Source organism: Cibotium barometz, chromosome 4, assembly GCF_041138505.1.
Source record: "Cibotium barometz isolate CiBa-2024 chromosome 4, ASM4113850v1, whole genome shotgun sequence".
NCBI lineage: Eukaryota > Viridiplantae > Streptophyta > Polypodiopsida > Cyatheales > Cibotiaceae > Cibotium > Cibotium barometz.
Genome location: NC_141049.1, coordinates 44,508,407 through 44,527,904, shown reverse-complemented (window position 1 = coordinate 44,527,904; position 19,498 = coordinate 44,508,407). Strand labels below are relative to the sequence as shown.

At 46.4% G+C, this 19,498-nt stretch overlaps 1 protein-coding gene across 3 annotated transcripts in view; it reads right to left on the bottom strand.

The window, feature by feature from the left end:
• ATXR2 (histone-lysine N-methyltransferase ATXR2) overlaps nt 1–19,498 on the bottom strand; it is a 76,577-nt gene that overhangs the window by 4,376 nt on the left and 52,703 nt on the right. For all 3 annotated transcript variants that reach the window (XR_015264581.1, XR_015264582.1, XM_086789807.1), the window contains exons 6-10: nt 13,945–13,976; nt 13,366–13,511; nt 13,086–13,173; nt 5,530–5,578; nt 5,311–5,365 (exon numbers count right to left, since the gene is read on the bottom strand). Coding sequence is in view for 1 of the 3 variants with exons in the window: in XM_086789807.1 (XP_086645933.1) it covers nt 5,311–5,365; nt 5,530–5,578; nt 13,086–13,173; nt 13,366–13,511; nt 13,945–13,976 (370 nt within the window). In the remaining 2 variants the exon portion in view is untranslated. The remainder of the gene's footprint in view (nt 1–5,310; nt 5,366–5,529; nt 5,579–13,085; nt 13,174–13,365; nt 13,512–13,944; nt 13,977–19,498) is intronic.

Sequence of the window (19,498 nt, the reverse complement as noted above, 5' to 3'; positions counted from 1 at the left end):
TATACTCATGGTAGTCAACCCACAAGACTATATAACTATCAACTCCATAATGCTTAGTATGGACTAGATACTACGACATCCCCACTAACGTCATCAGTGCCCAATAGTGGGTGTAGAACTCTGTATCAAGATATGCTCTCACACACGCACTCCACACACACACACACACACATAAGAGCATATATTCACACAAAGCCCTTCGTACTGAGTTTCTGTCAAACCTCCAGAGATGCAGGGCAAACTCAGCCATAATGACCCCCCCTTAATGATGGCACACTCCATTCTGCAGCCGAACAAAGCTTCCCTTTCATAGTCAAGTCAACCAGGAAAGCCCCAAAAAGCCACACACACACACACACACACATGGGCGAATGGTTGGTAAAATGAAGAATGTAAGGCCTTGTGCTGAATGAGGAACGAGGAACCTGTGTCATCTCATCATCCATATGCCAGCCAGACATCTTGTTAGAAGAAGACATGAGAATTTTCTGCCAAAAAAAGGAAAAAAGCAAGAATTGCTTGATACTCTCTTTTGACGGTAGGAAAGGAAATCAACCTTCCCCGTCACAATGCATCCAACAAGCCTCCCAGATACACCCCAACCCACCAAGTTTTCCTTTTCTATAACTACTACTAAGTCACTTACTCAACCTATCGAGAGACTCAAAAATGGGAAGAAATAGATCGCAGGACCTTATGATGATGAGAGTTATCCACCCCCGTTTGTGAGAACCTTACACCAATCCTGGCCGATCTTTTTGATGAGTCCATTTGCCATAGTTTACCCCAAAACTGGTCAAAGATACCCATTCACACCGCAATGGACCCAATGAATACGCTGAACTTCTGAACCGTCATGATTGACAATCTCATAGCCCAGATATATGGACCAGCAGTAGAGGCACATGTGAGTGATCACTGATATGGCAGAGCAATATGGGGTCCCAGTCACACGCCAAGCACACTATCGGCGAGACCACTCTGCATGAGATCATATTTCACACTTAAATCCATTGTTGAAGAAGCCAAGCACAAGACACATGAGGTCCCTTTGGCTCAGTCCCACAAGCTCGGCTGATTAGTCAGTTGAGACACAGGGGTAGAGGATGAAGGCATAGTCGCATTCTGTCCCTTCCCAGGATGAAGGCATTGTCGCATTCTGTCCCTTCCCACCCCCCCCCCCCCCCAAAAAAAAAAAAAGATGCTCCTTCCATTAGTAGAAAAGAAAGAGTATGTACAAAGATAGGCAGTGGCCCTCAAAAAGGAAACCATCATGTAAGTACTAAGGTCAACAACAAAGAAAAAAGATGGGAAAGGAAAGGGAGGGGTAGGCATAGGGGACCTCCCTCTCTGGCTGGCCACTCTCAGAGGGAGGCTACATTCCGGGCGCGGGGGGGGGGGGGGGGGGGGGGGGGGGGTGGGGGGGGGGGTGCGTGTTTTTTAAGAGCACGGAGTGGACAGAAAAACCAATGCTGAAAAGGCTAGCCACAAACTTGTCCTCGATGGAGGAACAACGTTTGCGGAGTAAAGCGGGTGTGAAGATCTATCTGATGGCATAGGGCCAAGCACCCTCTGCCCAGAGGGGTTGCTGGCTATAATGCAGGTTAGAAGAAAATTCTTCCACAGCTCTCTACCTAACTAGAGGTTGCAGACTATGAGCTTGGCCAGCAAAGCACTGCGCTGAACTACAAGATCAATGATGCCCAGGGGGTAAAACAATGACAACATCGGCCACCTTAACCCGCGTTGCGTCACTTCATGCGTAAGGAAGATTACGGCTGAGGTATTGAACTTGACCAGTGCAAGATCTCCAAAAAGGCCCAACAAGAAGTGATTTACCACTGCCACCCTGCCTGCAAAGAATAAGAGTGCTAAACTCCAAAAACGCAACTTCCTCCTAGTGCTCAGGAGGAGGGGAGCAATCTGTTGAAGCTTTCCACAACATCTGGTCCACCCCGCTATCAACTGGTGCTCCTGAACCATGAGCACATAGAGGTCAACCCCAATGAGGGCATGATGTAACTTCTTGCAAAGAACTATCTTATGTATGTCACATGGGCCACCGAAGCCATGAACATTCCAAAAGACAATATGCATGGCTAGGGAAAGAGGCTAGGTGTTTTAGAAGGCTCTCCCTCAACTCACAAGGTTTTGAGTGCTGGTTTGGTGGAGTGTCCATCCAAGACCCCACGTGCTCCAAGTGAGGGCAAATGCAAGACCGCCAAGTGGGACCACTAGGTGTTGGCCCATTCATTGGCATCACCAGCATGGTCTTCCGCTCAGTGGAGGTATCTGTAGACGCCCTGCCCCTCTCACTTGTAAAGCTCATGTGAAAAAAGATAAGAGGTAAAACTCTCGCATCCCTCCATCAAAGGCTGCCAACTCCCTCCATGCAGGCAGCCAAGCCGGGCTAATGGATTCAGATTGGAGAAGCCAATCGCCTGATCCTGCTGTTGAAGAGATGCTGTCCCAAAACCTCTCACGCACCACTCAAAGGGAAGGAGAAGACTGTTGCCCTGGGGGTAGGGCAGGGGTGGTGCAGGACAACACAAACTCTAAGAGGAGCCACTATCTCCACAAACTGACTAAAACCAGTGAAGCAATGAGCTCAAAGTGTGGGGAGTGTTGCTGACCTTGCGATGATTGCCCCTGCTGCAGTCCGGAGGGACTCCAAAGCCTGACCAATAGAGTGCCCAATCACTGGGAGAAGCTGGAGGTACTCCTTGGGCAAATCAAACTGATAACGAGAAGCCAGTTGCACCCGCTGACGGACTGGAGTTAAGAGAGAAGCCGTGCCTACTCCATGCAAAGTACACATAAATGCTGCATACTGCAACAAGACTCGACGATAAGGTCTTCTTTGCTAGAGCGGCCGAATCAAACTCAATCCAGATAATTCATTGCCGAGGAACTCAATATCAATGATGCCTCCCTGCGCATCCACTAGGGCAGTTTGTAGGTGGTCTCCGAACTAGCCTCAGGCCGGTCTGCTGCTGACGAGCTTGCATACAAAGGTCTGGCTTTCTAGTGAAGCCACTGAAGTGACAAGGCATATGAGGTTTGCTTCAGAGAATTTAAAGCAGAGAGAAGTCTTGGACAAGGTGGATGGGTGGCTGCCGTGGAGTCCCCACAAGAGGAAGAGCCAGGGGCTGTCCAACTGCCAAGAAAAGCATGGAGCTAACCAAGAAGCAACTAAACCAAGGAAAAGATTGTTGGGTATTTCTCAGCCTCATGTGTGTAATCATCCTGTGTGAACACCTGTTTGTGTACCCGTTTGTGTGTATGTGTGACCGGCCCCTAAAACGGTTATGTTAATGAGTGTCAACACTCTCTTATAGAGAGATAAGATAAGTGTGCCACGTGTCACTTATCTAGTTGATTGTGTTGAGTCAAAAGATAAGGTTCCAAACCTACTAAAAGGCATTGTACTTGGTGATCACTTCAATCTAATCACAATCATTGAGTCATGCAATTTGTCCCTCTTTGAGCATTGTTACATCTCTCTCTCCACAGTTCACCTCTCTCTCTCTCTCTCTCTCTCTCTCTCTCTCTCTCTCCCCCCTTAGCCTGGAGTGCAACTGCAGCAAACCCTAGGGCCTGGTATCAAAGCTTGGTGCTCGCGAACCTGCTGCTTGTTCGACAAAGCTGAATCGACCTTCCTGTGCAGCCACACCAGCAGCCCAGTGCCCACCAGCTGCCTCTTGACTGCCCGAACTGCTCGCTGGCAGCGACCATCTCTCCTGCAGGCGCCCACCAGCATCAGGCCCTCGCCACCTGACCATTAAATCGCCAAACCACTCTGCTATCGCCACCAGCCACGCCTCTAAGGGTCGACGCAACCGGCCGGAGCGCCACATTCAAACTCAGCTACCTTCGTCATCAGCTTCGCCACATTCCGCGAGCTATGTCACTTAAACTCATTTAAGGTCTTAATAACCTTAAATGATAGATGTCAGCAGTTGAGATTGCCACCTGGAGTCTTCTTTCACACACGTTGCAGCCACCACATCTGTCTTCGCTGCCCTCTCCTGCCGGTGTGGGGACCCATAACCCACGTGCCCAGAGCCACCTTCACACTATATTGGCCTGAGCAGCAGCTCCCATGAACACTAGTCATCGAAAATCAATTAGGGGTTTTCTTAATTTTTGACAAAAATCGGTTAATTGAAAGCATTTGCATCATAAGAAATTAGGGCTTTTTGAAATCTTGGCAATTAGTTCAAATTAAAGCATTTGGGGGCTTTGCAAAAATCAATCAAAATTGAAGCTCCTGCATTGGCCCAATTTTGGGGCTTTCCTCAAAATCAGGTAAAATCAACAAATTGAAGCCCTGCACTACCCATAAATTTGGGGGGTTTTGCCAAATTGGCCAAAATTGGACCCACCAGATACACATTGAAGACTTCATAGAGCCATGGAAGAGGCGGTAGCCTAGAAGCGGCACTGGCAGCATTCCCACTTCACTGCAACACACGCCCAAAAAGTGCCTAAACTTCCAAAAATAATTTGTAATTTTCTGTGTTGTGCTTTTCCGCATGGGTTCCCACCTTTATTATTTTCTGTTCAAAACCAAAAAATTCAGCGGTAAGAGATTTCACAAATTCTCTCTACCTACTGTACATCTGCATGCTTGACCATTAAGGTCTTCTATGGCTCGGCTTGGCACACACGTGTTTGTGTATGGATGCCAGTGGAGCATAGCTTCTTGTGGCAAGACACTGGGGATCGGGGAGAGAGGTTCTTCGCAAAAGATGTGGGATCAACCTCTACTTCGACAACAAAACATGTTTGCAAATGTTTTCATTGCATGGATGTCATTGGAAATCTAGCATGTGATGCCCATGAAGCTTGTATCTTCAGAAATCCTTGATGTCATTGGAAATCTGGCATGTGATGCCCATGAAGTTTGTATCTTGAGAAATCTAGCCCTATTGCAGTGTCATTTAAATTTCAGTATTGCTCTCTCATTTGGTTTTGTGCCATTTCATTTTGTTTAATAATATTAATAGTTTACGTGTGTGACAAGATTGTGCTCATCTCCCTTTTTGGGGCAACACTAGATAGATTTTCACTTACATACATAGTTAGATCTCACAAATCATGAATTTACACTGTAGTTTTAGTCCCATGGGCCATGTTTGGCCTCTATCGACATTAATACTATTACCATCACCATCATCATTATTTGCAAAATGATTTACTAATGCATTATGCCACCTAAACTAAAACTATTGTGTTGAGGAGATTTTTTTAAAATTACCTACCATTTTGTAACTCAATGAAGAAACAAACATACATTGAGAAACTTACAAATTATTCAACTCAAACATGCCAATAATGTGGCCGTACACCTGTAATGAGAAGACTTCAAAGAAACATTGTTCAAGGAAAAGAAAAGGTAGATGTGCATCTCAAAGGACCATAATTTCAAATGAAGTTATAAAAGGCATGCTATAAGCTTTGCCAACGTTCAACAGTTAAACTTTTTTTTTAGAAAATGGCTTGTAAAACTTGTAGCAGGATGGATACGAGCAGCATATTCTTCTTGAAAAATGGCACCTTTCAACAAGTTGAGGGACTGTGAACATGATCAATCAGCTTTGAATCAGTCTCTCTCTCTCTCTCTTTCTCTCTCTCTCTCTCTCTCTCATACCAACTCTTCTTGAGCGAGAACTGTGAGGAAGCTTGGAGGACACTCAAGGAGCACCACCCACTCATTGCCCTCAAACATGGCACTAAAATCCCTCTACCAAGTACCTAATCAGCCGCCCCTCCTACATCCTCCACAGCCATGCCCCACCACACCTTGTATTTTAAAAAGAAAATCTTCCTAGGGCCAAGAGGGAAGGGGTTGCTAGCCAAAACCTGAGAAGTAGTTTCTGGAGAATGAAAGTCCACTTGGAAGAAGCCTCGACCAAGCAAACGAGTATCCTGGCAGTGCACAATCAGCTCCGAAGGGAGAGCTGCGAGAAGCCATTCACGGGCCTGCGAACGAGAGGGGTGAGAGACAAACCCTTGCAACAAGGGTGGTCTGGACCTCAATGTGAATGTCGTGCTGAAGAGAGGTGAGCTCGTCTTGTGAACCGGCCTATGGGGGTGATGAAAGATTGGCTGCGGCAGAAGCCATAGAGCCGATCGACAGTGGGCGGCCGACTCGAATCGTATTTTAATCTCCACACAAACAATTCTTCTTCTTGAGCAGGTTTCGAAAAACAACCCTTCCTGGTTTGCGATGGCGATGGCAATGGCGTTGGACTGCAGTCGATGGCTTTGAACCGCGTTGTCCTCTCCTACTAGGCGATCTACCCTGTCGACTCGAATCCCGTTTTAATCTCCAGGCAATTGATTCTTCTTCTTGAGCAGGTTGACCTTGGTTTGCGATGTCGATGGCGTTGGACTGTAGGCGATGGATGTGAACCAATGCCGTTCTATTTACCGAATCCCGTTTTAATCTCCACGCAAGCGATTCTTCTTCTTGGGCAAGTTTTGAACAACAATCCTTCCTAGTTTGCGATGGCATCATGGCGATGGTGATGGCGTTGGACTGTAGGCTATGGTTGTGAACCGCGTTGTCTTCTCCTTCTAGGTGATCTACCGTGTTTGAATCCTTGCGGATGGATTTGGTCACAATATCGGAGGGCTTTGATCCAGTGGCAAAAGATCAACACCTTACCCCGGTCTCACTACGGTTCCCTGCTCTTCCTCGGTGTTACTAGAAGCTTTTAGCTTCCATAGGGGCATCCTTTGGCCAGGTTCTAGAGGTACTAGACCTTCCGAGCTCTCCCGCCTCAACTTCCGCTGTTACCACCACTTCTGATGGTGTACCCCGAGTCCTTGTGCTTGTTCCTGATCCATCGATTACTGACGACAATATTATGCCTCAGAGACCTGACGGCTCTCATTTCCGCCAGAGGATGGAGATTGCAGGCAAACCTGACCAGTGTCGGATTCGTCATCGACAAGGCCTACATGGCCACATTGCTAGAGATTGTCCAGGATCGAGGGGCCATGCTAGAAGGCGGCGTGTTCCTACCCATCAGATGCCTTCTGTAGTTGCCCAAACTCTAGTTGCCCCTATGCCACAGTAGACCACACAGCGTTGGATTGTGGTTAGAGATGGAAGGCGCTCTCGGAACCCTGTACTTGCCCCTTCATCCGCACCCCTACTGGAGCACCACAACCCTTATGCAATTCTTGCCTCATAGGATGTTGATCCTTCTTTGGAGGATGAGGCTCTACAGGCACAGGATTTGGATCCCTCACAGGAGGATGTTGCATTACAGTTACAGGATGATTGCACCCTCGAGGATGATGTTGCGCAGTCGCACTATCATGATACCTCTCCAAATTTGAGGACCAGCCTTGGCTCTTCCTCGGAGTGGGAACGAGAGATAGGGTTTTTTCATTGTCAGATTTTCCCTCCCTAACCTATGCAAGACGTACCTCCGTCTCTAAAGGGGGTCCTTCGTCGACCACGAGATCTGGTCGTTTCTACTCTGAGTCCTTATGAGGATTGTCTCATGGAACATTCAGGGTCTTAGGGAATTTTTTCCGCGTCGGCGGAAACAAATTGTCAAAACTCACCTTCATTGTGCAGTCACACGTGGACCTATGGATGTATTGCTCTTGCAAGAGCATAAACTGGATGCTAGTCAGTGTGGGAGATCAGGCAAACTTCTCTCGGGACACCTTTTCGTCACTAGCTAGCTATTCGTACCAAAGGTGGTATCTGTATCTTTGTTTCAGCTTTGGTCTTGCCTTGCATCATTGGACATGGTGTCATTTTACTTGCGAGAGCATAGCGGATCCTTCTTATGTAGGCTACTACACTCATTGGTATTCTCAACCTCTATGCTCCTAACCAAAGAGGTGAGAGGATTATCTTGTGGAAATCTCTCACTACGTTGATGCCTCTTGCTGACCATTGGATTATTGGTGAGAATTTTAACATGGTTGAAATGCCAATGGATAAAAGAGGTGGACATAAGGGCTTAGTGCATCCTGTTGAAAGAGCATCTTCGGAGAGGTTTATACTCTCCATTCATGGTAGAGATTGTTGGCATGAGGATGACATTTCGAGCAGACAATCCACTCTTCTTTATTCATGGTCTAACAAGAGAAGGGATTCAAGATGTATTATGCATGGTTAGACAAATTTTATGTGGATGATTGGGTGCTCGACAGAGGGGGGCATACTTTTATTGTTGAAGGCACCTCTAAATCGGATCATTGCCCAGTGATTTTATGCATTAGAGATCCGAGTCGCCATGGATCAGCACCTCATGTACACATCCCTGATCATTTGTTTTCAGATGCAGAGCTATCACGTCGTATGCTTGATATTTGGAGATCTCGTGATTTCTCGTAGGCCTCACAAAGCCTAGCCTGTGCTCTCTGTGATATCAGTGACTTTTATCACGGATGTGCTCTTTCTAAGAGGCAAGAGGCCTTGGATTTAGAAAGGGCTATTAGACGTAGACTAGCTGCCTTACAAAAAGAGCACGAGAAATACCCTCATGATCGATGGGTTGCAAATTCTTTATGTATTGTTCGGACAGAACCTCATCACTCTCTTGAGCAGCGTGCGGAATACCGTTACCATGCCCAAGAATCCTTTTGGACCCATATGGGTGGCAAATGCAACAAACATTTCTTTGCTACTCACAGCCCATCTCATACCAGAGAGTGTGTCAGGCAGTTGCAGGATTCGCATGGCACTCTTCACTCAGATCCTCTTATGGTTAGACAGATTGCCACTGATTTCTATCGCCAGCTTCTTAGTGCTGAGCCGCACTCTGATTTGAGACATAGGGCACAGAGGAAGGTTTAAAATGCATTGCCACATTTGATCACTAAGGAGATGCGTGCCGTTCTGGATGCCCCTTTTTCTATACAGAGTTCAGTCATGCTCTTCATGCCTTATCTCATGGGCAAGTGTCCAGCCTTATCTCATGGGCAAGTGTCCAGGGAAGGATGGCCTCTCCCCTGTTTTTTTCATTACTTTTGGGGATGAGATTCGGGCTGAGATCACATCTGCTCTCCAAGAGATGTGGGACACAAGTTCTATATATATATATATACCTAGATGAATCTAGGAACATGCCCAAATTCACCTTTTAGGAACGTGCATGTTACTCACTGAGGGGCTTATCTATCTTATCCCTAAGAGTGGGGATAAGACATTGAGGGGTTCGGGCCATTACCTCGGGTTATGGAGTATCCAAATCAGCGTTATCTTGACTCTTCCTATTGGAGATCCAACCACACAGAGAGTTACTCTTCAGATATCCCCGACCCCGGCACCCATCTCAGTCTACCATCACCAGTTTTTTCCTGCCACAAAAGGAGGACACAAAGACGGATGAGGCCACCACAGTACTGACGAGGGGCCCACCATCTTGCCCCTCGATCGGAGTTACCCTAGCTCATGCCAATGCACTTTGGAGAGCCAGATGGCCTCACCCTCCTGGACCTCAAGCACCCCAGGCTCACCAGCCCCAGATTGATGAGATCCTCACCTGCCACCGAGCATCTATAGCTACTACCTCGTCCCAGCTTCTCCTCGGCCCTGCAGATCTAGGGGCCATCCTCACCCCCTCGCCAATGCTGGACATCCTTTATGGATCCCTACCACACATCGATTTATAGCTCCCTCTCCACACTCACACCCCCATATCCTCTACATCCACTTTGTATCCACGAGGATGAGGATGGTGCTCCTCCATGATGAGGATGACGATGATGACCCATATCTACATTTACCTAGGGATTAGTGTTAGTCCTTTTTGTTATTTGTCTTTTTTTCCATGATGAGATTCCATGGACACACTGTACAACTTTTGTCCCATAGACCCGTTGGGTCTTTTGCAAGAGGTTAATATATCTTCTTCTTCTTCTTCTTCTTCTCTACCAGGCCCTTTACAGTGACATAGCTGAGTTCTCCAGGATAGGAGACATCCTTCTTACAAGGGACTTCAATGCCGGGACTGCCAGTGTTCACGTGCCCTTTATTGTGACAGAGGACCCCATGTACCAGGAGGTCGATATTTAGGAACTACGCTTAGCCAAACTTCAGCAGATATGGCACCACGCACAACATACGGAGACTACCTACTCAACTTGGGGGGAGCTCATGGATTGGCCATATTTAATGGCATGGCTCGTTGGCCAGGCTCAAGAACATTCACATGTTACCCTAAGAGACATGGATCTAGTACGTTGGACTATCTCATGGGCTCACTCTCACTGATACCTCTCATTTCGGGGTTCACTGTCTCACCCAGACCTATTGGAGTTGTAGCTGATCATGCCTACCTGGCCTTCTCTCTCACCTGCAGATACACCACTCAGCCATCCACCATACCCTATCCCCGCTACCCAAAGTACCACTTCACCAAAGAAACCTCACCCGTCTATTCCCATCACTAACCTCTTCGACGTAGTTCCAAATGGTCCCATGGAGGACTTTACTACCCAGCTAACCGACAAACTCCACACATCCGCATCCATAGCTTTCCCTCACCTCCAAGCCACCCTACGGAAACATCCCACAAAATAGTTGGTATGATGAGGAATGCTAAGAGACCCGAACCCGCCTTCACCACAAGGTAGCCCAGGGCTCCACACCGAGACAGGCCCACATTGCTTTCCATCGCCTCATGCGAAGGAAAAAGCGAGCCTACCTAGCCAAGCTTGAACACGAATTATACCAACTATTCTTGGGACATGACTGTAAGGAACCTTGGAGGCTTTTCCAAGATCCTCACCAGCAAACCCCGATTACTTCGCCGGATACCCGGCACACTTAAGCCACCTCCCTTTATCAGGTCCCTAATCAGCCACCCATACCCTAACCCCCAGGAGCTTGCCCCTCACAATCATCCCTTTTCAGTCTGAGCATGGTGAGAGATGCCATTGACAGGTTGCAGAATGGGAAGGCACAGGATAATGATGGTCTGGTAGCTGAGCACTTTTCCCAGGCCAAGAACGTTTTGGCACCCATACTAGTCCATGTGTTTAACAGGGCTCTTTGTGAGGGCTTTCCTCACAGCTGGTCATGTAACACTATCGTACCTATCCTGAAGGCAGGAGATGCTATGGATCCAAATAACTAAAGAACTATCATGATTGGTCACACGCTGGCCAAGCTTTATGGATCTATTTTGGAACATGAGCTGAGTAGATGGGCAGAGGCACAGTGACTTAGAGCAGGCAGGATTCGGGAAAGGGAATTCCACATTAGCTCATATTTTCACATTGAGGGCCATCATTGAGGAGGGGAGAGCTCACAGGAAGAGGATCTATAGCTGCTTTGTAGATTTCCACAAGGCATTTGTTATAGTCCCACGAGCCCAGCTGATGAGGAGACTACAGGACTTGGGAGTCCCAGTGGAGATGTCATGGGTGATTCTCTCCCTATATGAGTTGGTGACAGGCCGAGTACGCGCCCCAAGGGAGACTCAGAGATCACACACAGCACGATTGGAGTAAAGCAGGGCTGCCCATTGCCCCCTACCCTCTTTGGACTCTACATTGATGAGGTGTCAGATTGGCTGGACAGACAAGGAGAGCAGGGAGCACCACTAGCAGAAGTTCTTATATCGATCCTCTTGTATGCAGCTGACATAGTCCTCATCTCAGATTCACCAAAAGGGCTACAGAGACATTTGGATGCTTTGCAAGCCTTCTGTGAGGCACAGGACCTTACTGTGAACCTTGGCAAGACCAAGGTTATGATCTTTAACACCACACCACACCACAGTGGATTGGCAGATCTGCCCCACAGTTTACATAAAGAGGAGAGACAGTGGACTTCATATGTGTACTTGGGAATCACTCTTACCGGTCCAGCATTCTTTATGAGGAGCTTGGGATCGTTAGAGAAGAAGTGTGCTCATGTACAGTTCCAAGAACCTAGAACAAAGCTATGGCTATTTGACACATCGGTCACTCCTACACTATAATATGGGGCTGGCATTTGGGGGCCAAGCTTATATCACAAGAGAAGGAAGAAGAAAAAAGAACCCAATGACATAGAAATGGAGGGTAAGGAGGAGAAAAACAAAAATGGAGGGTGAGGAGGAGCCCACATGCCTAGAGAATGAGGATGTATATGATGGATGGGGACATATGGAGAGACCTCTTGTGATGATCTTACGGATGATCAGTAGTAAGCCATCTGTGCCACATGCGATTGTAAAGGCTGAGATGGGAGCCCCACCGATGGTAATAGAGGCCCTGTTCCAGACAGTGACATTCCTACACAGATTATGGGACCTCCCTCTACACAAATACCCTTGCTTAGCTAATAGAGGCCCTGTTCCAGATAGTGACATTCCTACACAGATTATGGGACCTCCCTCTACACAAATACCCTTGCTTAGCTTTTGTGTCCTCTAGACAGCTAGCCCGGGATGGGGATACACAGTGTTGGTGTGCACAGGTGGTTACATGGTTTGGACTTCATGGCACTTACACACATCTTCCAGGCACAGACTTTTAGAGCAGTTCCCCCACCATCTAGATCCCATGCAGAGACCTCTACAGCAGCCCCCGCCCTATCACCCGAACCCCAGGCGGCAGCAGTTCGAGCCTGATCGAGAGGAGTGTGATCAGACAGAGCCTCTAAGCTTTGCAGAGCACGACGCCCTCACCCATGGGGGCCTCGCCCACCACCCCGATTCAGGCAGATCACGGCCATCTTCTCCCACCATAGGAGGACCTTCTCTTGCCAGCTCAATCCCACCACCCTGAGCACCATGCAGAAGCTCCCGATGAGGGATATATTAGGATGAGGGTAGAGAGCTATATTCTCTTAGTTCTAGCACCAGCTTTAGCTTTTCTTTTTTAGTTCCTAGCATTTCCATTTTTTATGTAACTCAGATATTATATCACATGGACTTGATGTAATTATTTTGGTCTCATAGGTCACTTTGGCCTTTTGAAGACGTTAATATATCTTTCTTTCTTTCTCTCTCTCTCCAGCCCCATGTTTGACCATGAATGCAGCTAAAGCTTGAATGAGTAAGGGAAATATTTCCCTTGCTTGTTTACAGAGACAGGTACCAAGCACGCGAGACACTAACATGTGAAGAAAGCTCTTTGATTTGATTTCGAAATTCCAACTCATCACCAAGTCCCAAATCAGCAGGTAAAGCGACTGAATTCCACCACCTGCATATATCTAAGGCTATGTTATTAATAATTAAGTATACACAGGCCGAAATCCCTATCTCAACAACACAAATGCAACCCAGTCTCTTCTTTTACCAACATATTAAGAGTAATGTGTGTCTTGCAGATGGGCAGTTTCAGAAAAACTGCAAGCTCTTTGCATTTACAGAAAATAAAAGGCATTTATCATACAAGCGTTTAAAGCCCATGGAAAATGGCTCCCATGCCTCAAGCAATGCTGATGTGGCCACATTCTTGCTAGGAAACATGATCTCAGAATGCCTTGTATGTGCTTGATTCTTCAAACTTGAAGCTTTAAGAATAGTTGCAGATATCACCTGTGTCAAGATAGCCATACAATAGAAAATAGGTTAAGCTACAGGTTCACCAAATGTAACCTGAAGATAACAAGACATTTTCTAACACCGTAGTTTTTTTGAGCCAGCTTATGCACTTAGCTTTTCTTCATAAGGCCATTTGGTGATTCTTTCGGAATCTAATATGCAACAATCTAAGGAGGTGCTCTATTTTCTACATCCACCCTCCTGAAGAGCATGTGTCCAAGCCTAAGAGAGAGAGAGATAGAGACTAGCCCACCTCCAGTGTTTATTATCCATTTTCATGATTCTTATTAAAATCAGCTTTGCTAAGGTTTGCAGTTAGCTTCAGTTTCAAATTCAAGACCAAACTGCAAGCGTGCAGATAAATCTAATCGAGAAACAGGTAATTTCTTTTCAAAAACAAACAATGACATGAGCTCTCAAGATGTACCTTGGCAGCCACAAGGAAGATATCATTTGTTTCTGCGATGCAAAGCTCGTGTCAGAATGCTAAAGCCATATCATGGAAGCCACATGGAACATATCAATTGTGTGTGCATTGCAAAGCTAGTATCAGAAAAATAAAAGTATATGTCTCAAACCAAGCCAACCAGCTATACACTCTCTGTTAACCTTTGATTCAGATTAAATTATACAGTCCATACAATCTATAGGATAAAACCATTCAATCAAAGTAACTGTAAGGCTGATTTGCAACCAAACAAGAAGCATTACATCTGACAAACAACAAAAATATCTTCTGCCGCCAAACAGGAATGTAATAGCTTTTTTTCCCCCTCGACTAGCCTTAGGCCCAAGATCCTCCCGTAGTTACCATTTTTTTACCGCCTGTATGCACCCGCCCGTAGGCGGTTTTTATCTGCCCATAGGCAATGCCACCAAGGAAGAACCTTCTGGGGTTTTGAACCCACGACCTCCTGGTCCTAGGCAAACACCTTCACCACTTGGGCTATCACCTCATTGGCAGAGTGTGATAGCTTTTGCATAGAATACCAAATACTTTGTCCGACAAAAAGAAGCTAACTCCCCAAATACACATGAAAGCCTCCCATCTAAACTGTGTAATCCTCGATAAAAAGATTGACTTTAAAGAAATTCTGCTGCCACAGCCATATTGAACACGATCAGCACGATCCTTGCGACACCTCTCTCTCCATATATGATCCAGGCCAAAATATTTGCTAAGATTTAGTGCCATTCAGCACACTGGCAGCCTCCGTCGGAGGCGAGCTGCCCCAGAACAGAAACATTTCACATGTGGGAGCAGCCAGGACCAGGTCAGACAGTTATATGGGCAGGTTGTTGGGCGGCAGCCCAGCAAGGGTGCCAACAGGCAGGCAAGCCCGGCACCATGTATGAACAAGGCAAGCAAAGCATGAATCGACTTCTAAAAAACAATAATTTTTACAAGTAGCCCAGCAAGGGCGACAACAGGCAGGCAAGCCCAGCATCATGTATGTATGAACAAGGCAGGCAAAGCATTAACGCTCAACCTCATTACTTGTAAAAACATTAATTTTTAAGAGTAGAAACATGTTGTGAGTAGCCAACCCGCCAAGTCTTGGCCTATAACATGTCATGTGCATGCCTTAAAAAGGATGCCCCTGGACATGACCTGCAGCTGCAACCGCCTACAAACGAGGTCCAAAAGCGAGTATTGCCAAGTTTGGCAGCCAACCCTACAGCTGCAACCGCCTAAAAAATGAGGTCTGAGGGCGAGTATTGCCAAGTTTAGCAGCCAACCCTACAGCTGCAACTGCCTAAAAAATGAGGTCCGAGCGCAAGTACTGCCAAGTTTGGCAGCCAACCCTACAGCTGAAAATCCTCTTCTGCATGTTTTCCCAACATGACCAGTACTCCGATGAAGCACCTTGAAAATATGATGGAGAGGTATCGATGGCATTTTCCAGACATAACCAGTACCCAAAGGGAAAAGTGTTGAAGCTAGTTGGGAGTGTTATTGGCAAGAGAATTGTTGGGTTTTATGCTGTGTATGCACCCAAGGGAGTGCTAGTGATCATCAGTAGGTTACTGGGGCACTTTTCACTTCAGTTAGTGGAGGTTTTTTCCCCCAGTTTTAGCTTAGTTTCACTTATTATGGTTTATAAGTGATTTGGTCCACATGGCACACTTTATGGCCGGACCATGTGAACACAACTTTTAGGTCACATCTTTATGTGGCTATTGTACTTCATTTTATCAACTCTCAATACATGAGCAGTCGTGTTCCTTTCTCTGTCTCTCACGCCTCTTGCTGAAGTACCTTCCAAACCCTAACCCTAACAGCTCAAACCCCTACATTTGGTATCACAGCTAGTTCGCATAGCTGTCCGTACAGTTCGCCTGTTATCATTCGCCTGTTTTTACTTCAGCTGCAGCCACGTACACACAGTCGCCCTCAGCTGCACAGACAGTTGTTCCGTACACAGCTCCGTGCAGGTTCGCTATCAGCTATCGCTTTCAGCTGTCCGTACAACCAGGTTCGCCAAGCTGCCCGTACTGATTCGTCAGCTGCACGTACTGATTCGTCTGCAGCTGTCCGTACTGCTAGTCGTCAGCTGCACGTACAGGTCTTCGCCTGTTTTGTTCTGTACCCGTCAGCTGCACGTACAGTCCTTCTGCTCCGTACAGGCGCCTGCTTTGCTCTGTACACAGTCGCCTAGTACCCATACAGTACCTGCAGAGGCGACCTGTTCTGTTCCGTACCCTGCAGCTGTCCGTACACTCGCCGCCATCAGCTGCACGCCCAGCTCTTGTCGACTGCTGTTTCCGTACAGCCTGCTGCGTGTACCTGCAGCTCTGTACAGTAGCCGTACAGTCGAGACTCGACCTATACCTGACTATTGTTCCGTACAGCAAACAGTCGACTTGTACCTGCAAAAATCACATTTGTGGTAAGCTTTACAAGTTTTGAAATTTGGGCATCTTCTCTGTGAAAATTTTCTGGCAGATACACGCAGATTTTCTTGCAAAGAAATCTCTACAAGTTTTTTGCAAGGTTCTGGGTGCAGTAACTTTGGGCATTTTTGGGCATTTTGGCACTGTGTGAGCCATTTTTGCTGCTCTACTCAGTCAGTGGTGCATTGTGTTGCACATTCAGAGGATTGAGAGTGCAGGCATATTTGGGTAAGCTGTATTCAGTGGAGTACAGTTGCTTTCAGGGTTGTTGCTATTGGGTTTTTTGATACACAGGTACAACATTGTGCATTGGCATAATGGCAAATCAACAGCAGAGTGATGTGTTCACGTACTTGTCTAAGGAAGACAAGTTGGATGGAATGTGTTATTCCTTGTGGAGTTTTGCGCTGAGAAATGTGCTCGTGGCAAAAGGTCTTTGGGATTTTGTTAGTGGTGATGAACCACGTCCAGGTCCATTGGCTCCAGAGACTCCTCCCCAAGGGGGTGCTCGTGGAAGAGGACAACAGGCACAGGCACCAGGTCAGCCACTGCCTGTTCAAAGAACAAATTCGTTCAGCTGGCTCTTCATGGAATGCATGGGTGACTTTGGAGCAGATGTATGCTGCTCGTAATGAGGCTCGGATCTCGTTTTTGAAAAGAGAGCTAGGAAATCAGAAAATGCATGAAGGAGATGATATGTCTAGCCACTTGAACAAGCTGCAGGATTTGAGAGAGCAACTCATCAATGTGGATGAGATTATTCCTGAGACACAGCTTGTATCCACCATCTTAAACTCTTTGCCAAGATCCTACTTGGCTTTTCATACCTCTTTGAACCTCAGCATGAGGAATGCTGTTGAGCCCCTTAAGTATCAGGAACTTGTTGCTCTCTTGTTACAAGAAGAGCAAATCAGGAAGAACATGAATATGAACACAAGTGCTGAACAAGCATTTACGACGACAGGTCAAAAAGGGAAAGGCAAATCTCAGCCAAAGAGTTCAAATCAGAATTCAGGTGATGGTGGTTTATCTCAAGATACCAAGAAAGGTGATGGACAGCCCAAGAAGAAGGGCAAATGCCATTACTGTAAGAAGCCAGGTCACTACATCACAGAGTGTAGGAAGAGGATTGCCAAAGAGAAGGCAAAAGAATCTGGGATGTCTGTAAATGATGCCTCTAAAGCTCCTCCGGAGACTGCTTCTCTTGTTGAAGACAGGGATTACTATTTCTACACATGCAGTTATGATGCCTCTTGGTCTTCACAGGCACTCAGTGTGACTGAACATGCATGTACTTGGTATTTTGATAGTGGTGCTTCAAAGCATATCACATCTCGCAGGGATTTGTTTTGTCATGTAGGCCCTGCCCCTGTTGGCAAAACTGTTCAGTGTGCCAATAATGCTTCATATCCAGTTCGTGGCATTGGGGAGATTCAGCTCACAGCCATTGATGGCTCTATTCTTCGCCTTACAAATGCCTTATATGTACCAGGGATAAAGAAGAATTTGTTGTCCATTTCTTCTTTAGCACACTGTGGTATGCAAGTCCACTTTGATGATGACAAATGCATGGTCACAGACAAAGCTAATGCTTTGACCTTGATGCTTTTACTGGTACATTATGTCATGGACTCTATCAGTTGGATGCATTTCAACCAGTGGATCAATTTGCTTATAATGCATTCACTCTTACTCCAGCTATGGTTGATGCGGAGTTATGGCATGCTCGCATGGGGCATGTAAATTTTGGTAGTCTTATGCTTATGCAGCGACATAACATGTTCACAGACCTACCTCTTATGGAAAAGCCTCCAGATCACATATGTGAAGATTGTATTTTGGGTAAAATGCATCGGTTTTCCTTCCCACGTGATCAAGCTCTACGAGCAACTGCAAAGTTGCAGCTTATACACAGTGATCTTTGTGGTCCCATGCAAATGAAGTCATTAGGAGGTTGCTTCTATTTTGTTACATTTATTGATGACTTCTCTCGTATATACTGGGTCTATCTGTTGACACAGAAATCACAGGTATATGATGCATTTTTGGCCTTTGTAGCACTTGCTGAAACAGAGTCAGGATGCAAGGTTAAAACTCTCCGTTCTGACCGAGGGGGGAAATATGTGTCACACATGTTGAATTCCTTTCTTGAGAGTAGAGGTATCAAACATCAGTATACTACTCCTTATACTCCACAGCAGAATGGGGTTGCAAAAAGGAAGAATCGGTCACTCATGGAGATGGCCAGATGTATGTTAAAGGCAAAGAAGCTACCACATATCTTTTGGGTGGAAGCTGTAATGTGTGCTTGTCATATTTTGAATCGATGTCCCACAAAGGCATTGGTTTCCATTACTCCTTTTGAGGCTTGGCATGGCCGCAAGCCTTCGGTATCACATTTTCGTACTTTTGGGTGTCTTGCATATGCACACATACCCAAAGAGTTGAGGAGGAAGTTGGATGATAAAGCCACAAAATGTATTTTTGTTGGGTATAGCCGTGAGAGCAGGGGCTACCGGTTATATGACCCACTATCCAAGAAGATATTCACTAGTCGGGATGTGATTTTTGATGAAAAATCAGAAATATCCATGGCTGGTTATGATGTAAATCAGGCTGAAAATGATGTGTTTGAAGGTCTACTACCTATGGAGTTTCATTCCACAGTTGGTGATCCAACCCATGAGGGTACAGGACAGCCAGCTAATCATGAAGATGGTGCAGAAATTCAGCAGGCTATTGAGCCAGAAGTTGAGCCAAATATGGGGCAGCATGCTCCACAGGTCAGACACATACCTAGATGGTATTTGAGGACATTACAGGACAGCCATCTAGAGGGTCCTCTTGCTGGTCGTACTCGTAGGGAGACACGGACCAATGAGCATGCACACATCATGGATTTAAATATGGTTATGGCAGCCAGTTTACAGGATGATGATGAGCCTGATTCATTTGTGGATGCACGAGACAATGTGCATTGGAACAAAGCCACGCAGGATGAACTTGATTCTATTAAAAAGAATCAAACATGGGATTTGGTTGATCTGCCCAAAGGCAAGAAAGCCATTGGTACTAAGTGGGTCTAT